Here is a 17,704-nt window from a genome sequence, read left to right as displayed (position 1 = left end):
CCACCTTCTGAAATAAAAAATGTCTCCAATACATTCCAAGAACTTGTTGGATAATCTGTGCCCTGCTGTGTTATTTTCCCAACAGATGTGTGGGTAGTTAAAGTCCCCCATCACTACCAAGTCCTGTACTTCAGATGATTTTGTTAGCTGTTTAAAAAAGCCTCATCCACCTCTTCTTCCTTCTTAGGTGATCTGTAGTAGACCCCTACCATGACATCACCCTTGTTTTTTACCCCTTTTATTCTTACCTAGAGACTTTCAACAAGTCTGTCTCCTATTTCCATCTCAACCTTAGTCCAAGTGTACATCTTTGCTATACAAGGCAACATCTCCTCCCTTTATTCCCTGCCTGTCCTTCCTGAACAAGCTGCACCCTTCAATATCAATATTCCACTTGTGTATTATCCCACCAAGTCTCTGTGATGCCAGCTATGTCATAGTTGTGTGTATTCAGTAGTACTTCTAGTTCTTCCTGTTTATTCCCCACACGTCTCGCATTAGTATACAGACATCTAAGATACTGATCTGATTTCCCCTCTATGTTTGCTCTTGTATCTCTCCTATCCCTGTTATAATGGCCCATGTTCCCCCCAGATTCCAATCCTTCTCCCAGGTCTCCATGTTTTTGACTTATCAGTGGGCTTTTGTCTCCTGCCCCCTTCAAGCCTAGTTTGTGAATGTTAATATAGGTCTGACATTATCACTAGTGCCCTGTGAAGCCACGTGTAAATTAGGGAGAGAAGTATGGCATGAGCACTGGCCTGGGTATCAGGAGCTCCCAGCTCTTGCAACCCTGGGTGCCTTGAACAAACCAACTGATCTTTCTGCTCAATTTCCCCATGTGGAAAATGGGGTGTTGGGTTTGAGTCCCAATTATTTTGGTGCAAATCTCTGTGTGATGCTTTTATTATACATTAAGAATGGCTTTTTAGTTAGAACTTAAATCGGCAAAAAAATCAACTTAAATTATGTAAAAATTAAGCATTTTTATTCCTTTTTGAAGTGTTAATTTTTTTTAAGAAACAAAAAAATTACTTAGCCAAAAATCACTATTTATTATTAATATTAATTAATCTTATTTACCAAGTACCTAAAGTGTGTGAGGTGCCTTGTAGCGTACACACAAAGGGGGATGGGCTAACTGTGAGGTCATGTGTAAGTTAGTAACTCATACAGGTTTGGGCACCTTTAAACTCAAACTTCATTAGCCTGATTGTGATCTCCTAACCTCGTGTAATTCCAATGAAGTGAATGGGGTTACACTAGTGTATGAAGGGATTTAGGCCCCCTTCGAGCTACTTGCAGCTATTTGACAGATTTCTAAAGGACACTCATGCTCTGAGGAGCTGGAAGTTGTAAGGTAAGTCAGGGTGGGAGCTGGACAACTTTTTACCTCCTTGCTGTGTAAATGAGACCAGCTAAGAATCCTTTAGAGATGGTGGCGCTTGTAGACAGCTCTACAGGAGCCAACACTAGTGTAATGTACTTGAATTTATTTACATTCGCTCAGAATTTAGCCCTGTGACTCTCCATGAGTGACTCTAGACCTTGTCTTTATGAGAAGAGTTGCAGTGATCTAATTAAATCAGATTTAAATTGGTCTAGTTAAGCTGCTACAACCCCCTAATATAGATACAGTAAAACCAGTTTAACTCTTGCCAAAATCAATCCATTTTAAGATTGGTTTATTTAAACTAGTACAAATTTTCTCATGTGGACCAGGCTTACATTCTATTAAGAAGAAAGTGTAACTCACTCAACATATATCTGTACGTTCTTTAGGCTTGCTTTGAATCCCCTCTGAATTTGGCCTATGGCCTCTGCCCTATTTTACAAAATTAAGTTTAGACATAACACACAAAAATGGGGTAGGGTAGGGGGGGAAAAGGATCCCATAAAACAATACTTTGGTTTGTAAAGTCTTGAAGTGTATTACAGTTAGGCAGACTTGGCAGTAGAGAGAAGTGAACTGAAATCAATGGATCAGTTAGTGGCAATGTCCCAGAAGGAGTAGGAGCTGGGCTACCCAACACTCACCCCTCCTGCCAAAGCTGGTGATCCCAGTGCATTTTCACTGGAGAAGTTAAGACTCTGAGTGTGCCAAAATCCATGCAATTAGCACATTTCAAATAATGCTGTGCCAATACCACCATGCAAGACGTGGAAACTAAATAGAATGCAGTCATGTTCCTTGGCATGAACTGAGTTAAGCACAAGGATTCCACAACCCCTTCAAGATCCTGAGAGATACTTTTATCAGGTTGTGTCTAATGCTATCAGGACAAACTCATCCTTGGCCAGTAATTCCAGGAAAGATCCTGGAAAGTACAGGAAAAGGCAGGGAGGGATAACTCAGTGGTTTGAGCATTGGCCTGCTAAACCCAGCATTGTGAGTTCAATCCTTGAGGGGGCCACTTAGGGATCTGGGGCAAAATCAGTACTTGGTCCTCCTAGTGAAGGCAGGGGGCTGGACTCAATGACCTTTCAAGGTTCCTTCCAGTTCTAGGAGATAGGATATCTCCATTAATTTAATATTTATTTTTTAATTTAGATCCAGGGTTGAATCTGGCACTTTGTCACTTACCAGTAGTGTTTCTCCCAAAATTAATTTTATTTTGTAAGAAAAGTAAAGTAGCTGGTAAAATATCCTGATATAAATCCCTTCCCTCCCCTGCCTTTTCTGAAATTCTAATCTCTGCTCTTGCTCACTCTGCCAAATGAAAATCCATGCCCATCTCTTAATTAACTTTCCATTGTGGATTATTCCATCGAGGGAATTGAGATCTTAATTGTCATGTCCTCTGTCTTGTTCTGCTGTGTGTCTTCATCCAAATCCTTCCTGTACTTTACAAATCAGATGTGACTCTTTTCTTGCTGTGAAGGGGATTTATGTGGGTAATTCCTCTTTAGAGTTAATGGGAAATCCCCCAAACACAAGATTAGGCTCATTTATGTAGCAGGTAGTTTCAGTTATAAAAGTCATCTGAATTTCCCTTTTTGATGCTCGTGTATTAGCAGATTGAAGCCCTAGGAAAAATTCCCTTTTGGCAGATACAGGCACTACCCTGTTTCCATGCATCACAGCAGTGCATAGACACCCTGATTTTAGTGGCTCTGTGGCACACAGACTTATTTTCCTGGTTCCCCTGAAAGCACTTACTTCTCTTGGTTATTTCAATGAGGGCTATATAAACCCTTCTAGCTATTTCTATAAGTAAGGGACTCTCACACAGGATGAAATTTTGCTATTACTGATCGAATATGGGCTGGGTTGGCAAGGAGAAACTGAGCAGTGTGACCTTTGTTTGTGGCCCAGCCATCCTGCGTGCTTGGACAGGATGCATCACAGTAGGCATATCTTCTTATTGATGAAAAAAAATATTTTCCCCCCAGCTAACATACTGCAGTCAGCACAGCACTAATCTGGCTATAAGCCTGGTCATGCTTTGTTGAAACCATGTTAAACAGGTGATTTCAGCAAACTCACCCCTTTGTGCTCTTTTAAGCCTTAGGTAGGAGTATTGCCCTGCTACTGCACAAGAGCAGGGGGAAGAAATATGCCGGTGCCTGCTTTCCCGTGCCTTTAAGTGAACCCATGCAACGTAGAGCAGGAATTGGCCCTTACTATGTACTCAGCAAAATACTGTTTGGCCTGTACCTTGCTAGCGACAATACTAGACTCATACTGATGGGTGTTGATATCTTCTGCTGTTCCCCTTCTGTTGTCTGTCCATCCACAGTCTGTATAGTGTCAAATAGCCATAGTAGAAAAATTAACCAATGGTAGGGAGGACTTCTGTGCTGCTCAGAAAAATCTTTGGCCTAAAACTGAAGTGGATTTTAGCCTTTTAATTAGTGCTTGTGTGATAAATGAATGGGGGGGGTCCCTTTTATGGACACCCAGCCAACCAGTTAGCTATAAAACACCTGTTAATAGCTGTTCTCTACTTGCTTTACCAGTAAAGGGTTAAAAAGTCCATAGGTAAAAGGAAGGGAGTGGGCACCTGACCGAAAGAGCCAATGGGAAGGCTAGAACTTTTTAAAATTGAGAAAAAAAACTTCCCCTTTGTCTATCTGTGTTGTTCTCCCAGAGAGCAGGGATAGGGCTGGAACTATGCTGCAAAAAGCTTTGGGCCAGGTATGAAAAATCATCATATCATACCTAGAAACTACTCATTTGAAACCCCAGATATGTAAGTAGATCAGGAAATGTCTAGGAAGACGCAATTAGGTTTATCTCTTTTATTTCTTTATGGCTTGTGGACTCCTCTATGCTAACCCCAAATGCTTTTGTTTTGCTTGTAACCTTTAAGTTGGACCTCAAGAAAACCATTCTTGATGCTTAATTATTGTATTTGCTCTTTTTAAATCTACCAATAGCCTAAGTTTTCAGATGTATTTTTCTTTGTTTGTTTTTAATAAAATTTACCTTTTTTAAAAACAGAATTGGATTTTTGTATCCTAAGAGGTTTGTGCACGTTGTTTAATTAGCTGATGGCAACAGCCAATTTCCTTTGTTTTCTTTCTCAGCTCTTCCCCGGAGGGGGGGTGAAAGGGCTTGAGGGTACCCCACAAGAAGGAATTCCCAAGTGCACCTTCCTGGGTTCTCAAAGGGTTTTTTTGCACTTGGGTGGTGGCAGCATCTACCCATCCAAGGTCAGAAAAAAGGTCTAACCTTGGGAGTTTAATATAAGCCTGGAGTGGCTAGTATTAATTTTTAGAATCCTTGAGGGCCCCCACCTTCTGCACTCGAAGTGTCAGAGTGGGGAATCAGCCTTGACAGCTTGTATAAAGAAAAAGTCCTGGTTACAGAGCTTGTAATCTTTAAAGGAACTGTCCTACCTCTTTTCTTTTTCATTGTCATAAAAGGTATTTTGACTTTTGTTACTTTTTTCAACGTCTTAAGCCTTGTCTACACTAGAGCTGCTTTATAGCTATACTGGCAAAGCCCCCAACTGTAGATAGAGCATATATCAACAGAAGGAGTATTTCTGTCAGCATAGTAACACTATCTCCTCAAATGATGCTGGCAGAAGGATTCTTCTCTCAGTATCTGTCACTACACCGGGGGTTTTACAGGCATAGCTCTGTCAGCTCTGAGGCAGGGGCGGGGGGGAGGGAAGAGGGGTTCACATCCCTGACCGACATAGCTATACTGACAAAACTTTATAATAGATCTGGCCAATATCTTTCTACAGTCAGAATTCTGGGGGGGTCCAGAAACCTAGTTCCTATGGAAGATATCTAGAGGCTAGGGACCCGTGCAGAGACTTGCTGAGTGCCCTCAATTATTGTGTGCGTGTTTTAAGAAATATGTGACTAATATATTTCTCCTTTTGAAATACGTGGAAAAGAAAGGACCACTGTGTGAGGATTCTGCTGTTTGTGAACAGTATATACTTTATCTTGCTTTTGATAACCGGGTGATGTTTCCTGGAGCCAGTCTTCTGCAATTAACTTTAGCCTATGTTTAATCAAATTCCAAACAAGGTGGATAGGTTTGTCTCTAAGCACCTTCAGCTCAACATGCCTAAAAGCAAGCATGACTGAGTTATTTGGCAATTCACCATTACTATTTAAGTCTCCTTGATTTTATGGTTGGATTAACTTGTATCTCCCACGACTCTGTTCCACAGCTATGATTCTTGTATTAGTGCAGAGTTATATAGGGCAGCGGTGTCATCTTATTCAGTAATTCTATCAGGATAACCAGTGAGATGGTGGATTTTTATTTTGAAAATGTCATATTGGAGCTTTTTATTTAAAAAAAAAATGTTTGCTACGTTGGTATGTAGCAGGGAAAACGTGATGCAGCAGCAGTTGGATGGATATTACTTACACTTATGTGTCTTTTTCAAAAAGAAAACCAATGCAGTGTAGGTGTAACAAAAGGCTGCTGCTTCAGGTTAAATTATGCAAGTAATTTGGACCCAGGTAGAAACCCTTGAATACATGCACTCCAGGCCAGACCATAGAAAATCAGAACTCAACCAAAGGTGGAGTGAGAGTAAGGAGAATGAATTCCTTCTTGAAAACCTAACTTAGATAGGGAGAAGCTTCTAATGTTATGATGGTGGGCCCAATCCTGCAAGCCTTACTCACATGAACAGTCCCACTGAAGGATTACTCAGATGGGTAACAGCTAAAGCATCAGGCTGGGTCTAACGAATAATACATTTGCTGTTTTAGTGTAGTTTGCAATGCATGTCCTATTAAATTAAACTGGAACATTGCTGACTAAAAGACTATGATGCAAAAATCTACGAGTAATACATACTTAAGACCAAAAATATTCTAAAGTAAATGCAGTAAGTCAATATGATGAAGTATATTGGCTGCATCTTAAAAAAGAAACCAGTTTTTGATTTATATAGCTAGGCTGTACAAGCATCGGAATGAACAGAAGATTGAACACTGTCAGAACAGAAATCAAATACCAATATAGCTGTGTGAAATTTGGATCTGTATTTTTAGGTACACACACCCACACACATATGCAGCCTCACTGGCTTATTCCTCTCCTCTAATACAGTCAGGGATGTCTCTAGCAGAAACATGAGACCAGGCACAATTCTAACCCAATTTACTTACACCACCCCGACTTAACTAGATACTGTATCATGCAACAGTTTGATTTTTCCCCCCGTGACTCTAGCCTTCCTCTGTAGTCTCATAATTTTTCCTTAGGAACATAGGAATTGCTCTACTGGATTAAACCTGAGGTCCGTCTAGTTACCATCTTGTCTTTGAGAGCGGCCAGCTACGTGACTTAGAGGAAGGGGTAAGAACCCGGCCGTAGGCAGATATGGAATAATCTGTCTCTACTAGTTAAGAGATTGGTTTAAGCCGTGAGCATGAGGTTTAATATCCTCTCTAAAATTTTAATTATAATTCGATTAATTATTGTTGTGGTTTTTTTTTAAATACTCCATACATCAGTCCACTGTACAGGTACATCTTTCCTTACTCAGGAGGTAGATGATGTACAGGGTTCTTATCATTGTACCACCTCAGTATCCATCGCCTCGGTAATCTGGCTATCAAACCCATGTGCAACATCTGCCTCCAAATTTAAGACTGGACAATTTTACTGCTAGCTCACTACACAATCTCTCGTTTCAGATTCTCACCACATCCATCTGAGCCAATAGGTTATGTTAGCCCCAGAGGGGTCATGTGCCTATCTTCCCTTCTGACCTTCCCTGTCCTATCTTCTGTAAGCCCCCCAGGGCCTTGTTCTCTTCTGTAGCAACCTGACTCATTTCAGATACCCCACTCAAGTCTTGGAGTTTTTTTAGGCATCTCTCCATTCTGAAATTCCTATTTGTTGCCTACAATGGTGGAAAATTCTCATTACAGAAACCTCTGCGAAAATGCTTATGTAGAACTTGCCTGATTTTGGGCCAGGAAGCAACCAACCTGATGTGGGGACCAAGAAGGTACCTGGGCTTCCTCCCAACATGATTTCAGAACTAAAGTGCTCAGTCCCAGTGTGGAGAACCCTTTCTGGATGGCAATGCAGGGCAGGATTCTCCTATTTCCCTGAGAGGCACCAGAGAGGCAGTTCCATCAACATATGGAGGAACAAATAAGGCTTTAGTAGGCTGCATGCTATTTATTCTCACTTGTAAATGGAATAGTATATACAGCACATAGGGGCTTTGCTATGCTGTAGCATTAGGTTCCAGACAGCTGACCTAGGAATAGGACCTCCCACTTTTCCAATAAGATGTATCCCCTTTTCTCCATGCCCTCCTTTCCCACTTAATAGACCTACCTTTCTAGTCACTATGCAGTGATTGATATTGTCACAAAAAATTAATGTCACCATGTCCTTGAATACCCCAGAGCTTCCCAACCACTACTCATTCCTGAAAAGTGACTGTCCAGTGATAACAGATTTTGAGAAAGCTAGTTTAAATTATTCCCTAAACAGACCAAAATGCACACCACAATGAACTTTAATTTAAACCATTAAAAAAAAAAACCCCACACAGTTAGCTTTCCGGAATTTATTTCTTTTTTTAATACAGAGAAAATGCAACAAAAAAATCCTATAACACCACACGCAAACAATATCATAACCAATTATTTTAATGTCATCAACATTCATTTGCTATGTACATACTCTTCCCTCTGCAAAAGTGCATTCTAGAAACCTTTACTGACAAGTTGTTGTTTTTTAAATGGTTTTATTGGTGACATCACAATGTATTTGTCCATGGTTACCTGACACAATAAAGTGAGCAGTATAAAACTAAAGAAACTGGGTTAAATGTCTCCCTCTCGTCAGAATACATTTACTGAAATTTACTTATTCTTCCAATTAAACCATCTTCGAAATTCATTTTTATAGACTAATTACTACTAGACAAATAAATGCAAATTCTGTATTTTTAGCTCAATAGGGTACAAAGTACTTGATTTTTTAAAATGGCTTTGTAGCAGCAGATAGAACAAGAATTTCACCCAGTTCATGTTGGAAGATATACATTTTAGTATGTAAAATTATCTGGTTTTGTTAATCACATGTACCAAAATCTGGTTTTAGAAGTCCTATTGATGGAAAAAATAATTTGCATATATGCAATGTAAAATCTATCTGAATGCAAGCATCTCCTTTGGAAAGTTCATTCGGAGATTGTAGATATAAAGAGTACATGTCCTCACTATGCACAGGAGTAACATGCGTATAGAGTGAGCAGAATCAACACCCAAAATTCAATGGACTGTATTATGGCTTAAGAATGCATGTTTCACATGCATCACTTTAAGCAGACCACAGTGGAGGAAAAGGGGGACAGGGAGGACGACTTGAGCCAGACACTCGAAGCAACCAGCTTTTTAAACTAGACAAATTGTTTCCTAGTTGAAACATTTAAAAGCTCAAGACATTTTCCACCCCTCACCAAGATGCAAAGCAAATCCATTTAAGTTTCCAGTTTAATTCTTAATGTGTATTTTAAAAGTTAGCATTGGATCCCAACCCTGTAATTGGATCCTTGCACATGTGCAGAGCCCAGTTGAAGTTTGCATGGGAAAAAAGGGTCTCCGGACAGATTAGATTGCAAGACTGAGGTCTTAGTTGGTATGTTAAGCAAATACACCTTTAGGTAACGTAACTTGAGATCCAGTTCTCACTATCATCAAGAAGCACAAAAAGCATTTTCTTCAAATTAGGGACAATTTACTTTGCAGGGGAGGGTAAGAGGAATATTTTTATAGTTCAGTTGGCTTTCAATAAGGATACTGTACTTCTTACCCATGTGATGCTAACACCCACCTGAATGTTGTATTTTTATAAGAAAATAGGCATTGTTTCAAGCAGTAACATCGATGCATTCAATAGCAAAATAAAAAGTTTCTCAATACTTAAATTGTTTTATTTTCTTGGACAGTGTTGCACCTACAGTCCTCTAAACACTTTCTTTCGAGACAACCTTAAACATGCTTTATCCCATCACACTGTTTGTTGAGTTCTTGGCACTGCTTTGCAGATACTGTAGTCTTTGTCATACCTTTATCCTTTTTAAAAAATGGCCAAAGTCATATTTTGCCTGTACTCATACTACAGATTGTCATACATAAATTAAGCCATTGAATGAAAGGTTTATTAACTGGAATATTTAGGAAAGCCCCAAAGAAACCAAGATTCTGATTCTCCACTCCCTTGCATAGTCATTTACACCTTTGCAAAGTGAGTGAAAAGCAGGTATAGCATGCTACCATTCTCATTTTCTTTGATACCCACTTTGCACTGGTATAAATGACCACCTGAGACTCAAGGCAGAGAAGAATCAGGCCCAAATATTGAATGATACAGCAATCCCCAAGTGCCCTTTGTTCCTCCCCTTATGTTTAAAGCAGTTTAATCATTGCAACATGATTTTAGATCACTAAGATGGGTGCAGTAGACTATATTTACAATGAAATCAGTTAAAAGAGATTTTGATAATGCTTTCCGGCACACATGCTAGATCATTTGAAAAATAACTAAATACTTAGTCATTGAGTGCACAGGTGACGCCTGTGTATCAAAATACAGTCTACATGTCTTGAGGGCTTGTCTTCACTGCAGAGTTAACTTGAATTATAACTCTAGACCCATCCACCCACAAACCCTTAACTCAAATGCTTTTAACTCAAGTTGGCTGGCCTGTCAAGGGATTCAGGCTACAGCTCAAGTTAGCACAACACCTCAGCTGCTAACACAACCTTTCTGCAGCTCAAGTTATATTTTGCAGAGTGGCCTCTCTCACTTGAGTGAGGCTAACTTGAAAGGAGAAAACTCTGCCATGAAGACAGTGGTCTTGTCTACAATACAGAGCCTTTATCAGTCATAGCCATGCTAACAAAGAACCCTACTGGAGATGGAGCACATGAGGAAAAAAGAAGACATCCTGCCAGCGTAGCTACACCACCTTCCTGAACTCCCTGAAGGCCACTTCTGTTGGTACAGCGTCTACCCTTGTTGTTTTGCCAGCATAGTTATGTCGGCTATGGGGGTGTGTATGTGTGTGTGATTCCTCCCTCCCCCACATTACTAGCCAACATAGCTATATCAACAAAACTTTATAGCGTTGTTGTCCAAGCCATAGCCTCATGAAAGGAAAAATATGCATTGAGTTTCTTTGTGAATACAAAATCAGTCACTAAATAATCTGGGCACGGAGTTCAAGTACCAGGTATATGGTATTTTTTTTAAAAAACAGGTAGAAAACAGTCAATACAGTAGGTCACCAGTTTTCTTTTGTTTCTCTCCCACTTTGGTTGCATGTTTTTTGCATTCTTTTATAGGATATGCAGAATATCAAAGCCATTTTAAATTCATACTTGCAATAAACATTAACAATTATAATCTGGGGAACCCATATTTTGTTGTATAAACAGTGTCTTACCACGTAAATACTGTTAGTTTTTTTAATGTGATAACAGATACCATAGTGATGAATGTGGTATGAAGAAAACTTAGATTGATCTTGAGGAGTCAAGTAATAGACTTTTTATTTTTAAATTCTTGCACAGAAGAAAAATAGGGAAACAAAGAAAGAGAACATTGGCAAACTATGGAGACAACCCCTCTGATACCAATTCATTATCTGGTATAGTCTATTACATGTGGGAATGTAAAGAGGAATTACACTCAACTTTTTTAAAATACACATCATTTCCAAGTCCTCAGAATCAATTGGACAATATCTGGATTTACATATTTTTGAAAGACTAAGGTGCAGTGGCTATTTCAGCAAATGTACTAAAAACTTTATTTGAAATAAAGTCATGATGCATTCTCATACTAATATGGCACAAATACCTCACAGTGCTCACAGATCTGACTCAGCCCAGATCATATTTTTCAAGATCCTCTTTACATGTCAGTCATACCAACCTCAGGCATGCTGCCTAAAGTTCCAACCGCCCCACACATGTGTGCACACACACACACCCCTTCATAACTGGTTTTCAATGGACCATATCTTCCTTTATGTTCCTTCTGTGCATCACAACAAAGTTCTAAAAATATTTGCAAAGCAAATAACTTTAAATAAAGTGTATTAAAATCAAGCTTGTTTTTGTATAAACAATTGACCTGACTGCTAAAATTACAACACTGGTGGAAACAGTACTATCTCCATACAATCTGTCAGTGAGGGTAACTCATATGAAATATATACTGCAGGAAGACACCATGCCAAAAAAGATTTTCAGGTAACATTTTCTGGCACAGATTTACATTCACTCGTCACAATATTTTAGTTTACCCAATTCTGGGAATCTGAAAGCAGACCAGCTAATATAATTTAAGATTTTTTTAGGTCTAATCCTGCTCCCATTGAAGTCAATGATAAAGATCCTAAAGAATTCAGTGGTAACAAGATTGGGTCCTTCATGAAGATTTCCCCTCTCACCAAGCCCTAAGGGTGGTGGGCCCACAAAATCTTCCATTTCCAAATGGGGCTCATCCTGTTTTCTAAAAACCTTTCCACCCCTTTAAGCTCTTCTGTGATGATACAAAAATTAAAACCAAACCATTTAAGCTGAAATTTCCCCCACTCTTGGCATTAGTTGGCTTGCCTCCACCCTTTGCTGAAATCTTGTCAGGAGGACCAGGTCTTAGTAACACGTATATACATATTAATATTATATGTACATAGACACACAAAGAAGCTGCTCTTTCAGTTAGAAAAGAAATTAATTTTGTCACAGAATGGATCCTATAAAAAGGTGTCTAATAAAGTAGTAATACCCATAAAATAGCTATTACTAAAGCAAAGCTTTCGTCAATAAGCCTCCAGAACTTTAAATGAAGAGAATGGCTTCACAAAGTGGTAGTCTAGATTTCCACAGTGCGGGCACTGCTGGACGTTGCTGTATTCAGAGAAATACTGCATCCCAATCCGTACATCTATTACTGGCTTTCCACAGTGCTTACAGTTCAGTCGAGCCTGTCAAAAAGTAGACAGAAACACCTTGAAACATTCCAATTTGCTTCCAACCTTGCCACAGAAAAAAAGAATGTGTCTCACACAGTCCATTCCTCTTTCCTAAGGACAGGCTTGATTAAGAAAGTATAACTTATGAGATTTGATGGCAAGGGCCACTATTTAACTGGAATGACAACTTCCTTAACTGGAATGCCTTCAGGTGATTTGGCAAAAGTACTGAACAGCCTCAACTCCCACTGAAACCCCTTGCAATATTGAGCCCTAAGTGATAATCAAATAGGTAACTCATCTGTCGTGCTGATGGTAACCTGTCTCCTTAGATAAGGCTTCAAATGTTGCTTCAATTCCTCCTTCCAAGCAAGTTTTTTCATCAGGCTGGCATTATCACATGACTTTCCAGATTTTTGGTGGACTAATTTAAGGGTAAAATTAACAAGAGTGCCTAAGTTCCATTTTCAAAGTGACTGAGGTGCCTAACTTATTTAGGCACTTTTGAAAATTTTACCCTGTGTGCATTTCAGTTGGGAGCGGAGGTGCCGGGGAGAACTGTTGAGGCATGATGTATTTACCTTAACTCTTTAGTGAACCAGCATGTTTAGACTAAGTAAAGCACAGCAATGACAGAAGCAAGAAAAATTTCAGATAACATAGCATTATGACTCATTTGGTCAGAGACCATCTAGCAGGGCATCCCAACTGAGCAGTCTGTGCTAGTAAGTTCTATAAGGTGCCACAGGACTCTTTTCCACTTCATACAGCAGCTATAGTTAGGATATATGAGCTGAAGTATAGGAATAAGCAAGTTCTGCTAATTGAGTTTTTGTAAATTAACATTCTAGAAAATCTACAAAAAGTACATTATATGTTTGCACATATTGACCTGTATGGATGTTATTAATGAACTTCTGAATTCACACTTGAGACATTAGGACAAATAGTGAGTTTTTTTCCCATATGAAAATGAAATAGTGCTACCTTTGACTCCTAATACTGAGAGGAATTCAGTTCTGACTGGTCATCCATGCAGAATCCAAATGAATAAGTACATATGTTGGTTTTGTGTTTATTAATCCCTAAAATAAAACTCAAATCCTTCACACCATTATTGCTGTTATGTGCCATAACTTGTTAACTTAAACACTAAAGTAAAAAAGAAAAGGAATTTTTAAGTCTGTGCCATACAATTCTTAATCTACATGGTTAAAATCTATTATTGTGATGCTGTTTAGACTTCTTATATTTAAACATAATCTGACTATGCTGCATATCAGCATTTTAATCTTTAGGGATTAATAGATTTACAGGTTATGGTATTTCAGCATCATGACATGGTATTACATCATGCATAATACTTTAAAAATATATTTAAACATTGACAACCTATGTAAGAGCTACATAGTACTATAGTACAGCAATATAGTATACAAATTATTTTACAAATTCCAATTAGACAGGACCTTGCCTTGAGGAGTCAACATTATTTGGATAGATGAGAACCAAAGTGAAATGCAAGGGTGAGAACAGACAGAGCCATCAGCAACAGAAGGCTGGGTAAAATATGTGAATCTTAAGGAGAGATTTGGGTGTGCAAAAATGCAGGCCACTTGACAAAAATAAAACAGCAGGCTGTTGCAAGCACAGCAGGCAATGTGCAAAAGACAGACTCAAGAGTGGGTGGAAAGAAGATAAGCAGAGAATAGAGTCCATGATGGAGGGTAGGAGGAAACAAGGGCTAATAAGTATGGAGGCAGGGTCTGAGCTGCAAGAGCCTTAGCATGACAGCCTAATGGGTGCTTCTGAACATAAACCACATCTCAAAAGAACAGTAATGATCTTCAATAAAAGATCTTCCATGATTTTTGCTTGCAAAAAACAATTCACTTATGTACAACTGAGGTTGAGAGGGCATTAAAAGCCAGTGTCTGATCTGCTTGGAAGCTAAAGATTCCAAAGCATTCTTTGATAGAACATGCATTTGCAATATCTCCTTGGCCAAAGTTTCACTTTGTCCATCACTGTTGTGCTCTGAGATTTTTTGGAATAAGGTACCAAATGCTACTTTTCAGTTAAAATAATTTAAGGCAATTCAGATTTAGTTTACATAATATATCTTAACTCTGTCCCTTTGCACACATGCTTTACAATAGGGTCTTCTGTTACATGGTCGTACAATACACCTGTAGGTGCAGTAGCAAAAATGAACATATCTAATAATTTAGGTGACTGAAAACTAATAATTTCATATTCTATTATATTGAATTGCTTACCAACTACTTTCACACTGCCCACTGATCATATAAATAAGACTCTTGTAATATTCACACACACAAGGAACAAGAATTAAGATGAAAGTTGAAACAATCTAAATTGCCTGATTTTTGTAAGCTCAAAATGTCAACCTTAATACTGCATTTTAAAAAAAAACCTTCCTATTTAAAGAGAGGCTCACAATTTAAGAAGTGCACAAAACTGTGAGGTAACACTCTTCATTGTAGATACTACTATGGAAGTCAATTAACTACAGAGCTTGATGTTTACTCATCTTCTACAGCAGCAGCAACTCCCTTCTTCTTATCACATACTATTGTTTATTTTTCATTTTAAACTATACACATTAGTAATGAGAGCTAATGAACATTTGCATTCTGACAAAGTTTCTTTGATTGCAAGGTCTCCAGGGCAAGGACAGTCTCTCCTCTACAGAGATAAGCAACTTGTTGGTACTTAGTAGTAATAATACATAGAGCTTGCAAAACTTGATAAAGACATTGCCCAGGAAAGAAAGGTAACTGAGTAAACAATTAATGAAGGTGTATCCCCATTTGTGAGGAATGTATCTAAATACAATAGAGTTACTTCTTGAACTGACTCAACCTGTTGTTTTTTTTCCTGTTTGCAGTACAGACTAATCCAATCATTCCCCTAGCACTTGCTTAGTGTGACTCCTATAATGAATCAATGGAGTATCATTTATACCGCTATTGGATCATCATTTGAGCGTTACACCAGAAATTAACATTTTATGAACTACTGCCCACTGCTGCAAAGTGTTGAGCATCTCCAATCCATCTAATCACTTAACCAGCCGTTAATCTGCAACAACTGCACCTTCACACAGCAAGAGTCTGAGCATTCTGTCCCCTACATGAGATTTTCTCCACCTAAGGTACAAACTGGACTACAGTCAAGTCAAAACCAAGGTTCTTTAAAATTTGAAGATTTGCAGGATAACATCACTACACTCATACTGAAGATTAAAGAGAAAGGGGAATTCTTTAAGCACAAAAAATCTCTAAGCGTGTCCATTACTTTTGCCTTTTCGCAGGCCTACCCCTTGATAAAACAGCCATAGCTCAAACAACTGACCAGGCCTTGGACTAAAAGTGCTATTTTAACAGTAACTGCAGTTTTGCTACTACATTGCGCGTGATGCAAAAGCTTAATGTGCATGAGATACTTTGTTGTGATTATCCAATCTAAGCATCAAGGTTTAATGCATTTTAAATTATTTTAAAATGTATCTTAGTTCTATCCCCTGCACCAATGGTTTACATTAATTTGTGTCTAATTTTTCTTAACCTCCTGTTTCTGCAGACGCCTGCGCACTATAATTTCATAGATTTTAAGACAAGAAGGGGACCATTAGATCATCTAGTCTGGCCTCCGGTATGTGATGCTGGTTTGTGCTCTTAAACTAGGGGATTTCAGGGGGGCTGGAGGAAGGAGAGAAAAAAGACACAAACACTTTTGCTTTGTTTACCTTCAGTTGGAGCTTCACCTTATTATGCATAATACTAACCTGACAACAGGGAGAGGCTGCCAGAATATCATAGGTATACATGGTTCCCAGTTGATGCCAGCTTCCATCCCATCGGGACTTGCACTTAATGCAGATAATTTTGTGAACTCCTTCTAAGCAGTCGACACAAACAGCATAGAGGTGCATAAGCCTTCCTGTGGACAGGAAACACATTTCTTAAGGAAAGGAGACATTATCCAAAAGGTTTAAGCAGACATTTCCTGTAATGTGCCATTTTGTCATTATACAAATAATAATTTTTAAGAAGGAGAATGACAAAGTACATAACGCTACTTTATAGACTGGCCCAAAATATTTTCTAAAGGGGCAAAAAGGTCCCACTTTAAAATAAAATAAATAAATAAACCCAAAAGAGGGATGTCAGATCCTCAATTTTCTCTTTGCTGGAGGACTTTGGCAAAATACTATGAGGACCTGGAAAGTGGTGTCACACCAACCTGATTCTCCAACTCCAATAATTCATCCACTCTCAATTTCCACCACAAGGAGGAAGAGTTGCAGCTCACTTGCCAGTCTGGTTTGACAATTATATTCAAGTCTGCCAAATATCTTGCCAAGATCTTCCAGCAAAGAGAAGGAAATAAGGACGTGTCATTCCTAATGCGAGAAACCATAAAAAAGCAGAAAAGAGCAAAACTGCAACTCTGGGTTTTGCTTGGCAGTACACTTTAAGGCATGTGTATTTAAGACATAAGCAAATGATGCTTTAATGCACATTACTTTTTCAGATCTCAATACAAACTTTGAAATACCAGGCAGCATATTAGACACTTTCAATTCCAGTGTGAAGTGTTAAAATAACTCCTTCTCCCCCTCATATTTAATCACAGACTCCCTATGCAGGGGTGAATTGTCAAGAGTTGGATAAATTACACTGACTTCCATAGCTGTCAGACAGTTCAGACTTCAAGACTGAATATTTACTTTATAAAAACCATGAACAGACTTATCAGTAGAGACTTACCCCAAGATACAAAATTCAGATGAGAAAATAAAAAGCTTCACACAAGTTTTGGGGATCCAGTATTTTGATCTGGGCTCATCCCATGTTATTGAACTGAGGATTGGCTATTTAACTATGTACATACATACTATAATAAAAACCATCACCCTATATTTTACATTACTTGTATGCAAGAAAGTTATGATCTAATATTCAACTACAAATACCATCTACAAAAGAGTTGTGCACGGTGATTTTGTGCTTTTCAGGAAACAGGCTGTGCTCTTATGAATCAACGTCTTGAATGTACAATTTCTTAATCAAAGTAATGAATTCATGACTCTAGCAGCTGCTTTGGAAAAAAATCTCAAAATATACAAAATGTCTGGAAGCCAACAAGTACAATTAGTCTATATCAGAGATTTTAAACAAGTTTTTTTTTTTTTAATGCAAATGTTTTAGAGAAATTGAGTGGAAAGTAAAGCCATTTAACAA

The 17,704-nt window shown here is 38.5% G+C and overlaps 1 protein-coding gene across 7 annotated transcripts in view; it reads right to left on the bottom strand.

The window, feature by feature from the left end:
• HECA (hdc homolog, cell cycle regulator) overlaps positions 1 to 17,704 on the bottom strand; it is an 87,947-nt gene that overhangs the window by 46,125 nt on the left and 24,118 nt on the right. For 4 of the 7 annotated variants that reach the window (XR_010600102.1, XM_042848200.2, XM_065590296.1 and 1 more), the window contains exon 3: positions 16,246 to 16,400. Coding sequence is in view for 4 of the 7 variants with exons in the window: in XM_042848200.2 (XP_042704134.2) it covers positions 16,246 to 16,400 (155 nt within the window). In the remaining 3 variants the exon portion in view is untranslated. Of the gene's footprint in view, positions 1 to 7,997; positions 12,447 to 16,245; positions 16,401 to 16,703; positions 16,864 to 17,704 lie in introns of those variants that run through there. The other 3 variants (XR_010600103.1, XR_010600104.1, XM_005280379.5) reach the window with 3 other exon arrangements.

Source organism: Chrysemys picta, chromosome 3, assembly GCF_011386835.1.
Source record: "Chrysemys picta bellii isolate R12L10 chromosome 3, ASM1138683v2, whole genome shotgun sequence".
Classification (NCBI taxonomy): domain Eukaryota; kingdom Metazoa; phylum Chordata; order Testudines; family Emydidae; genus Chrysemys; species Chrysemys picta.
This window is presented reverse-complemented; position numbering and strand designations above follow the sequence as displayed.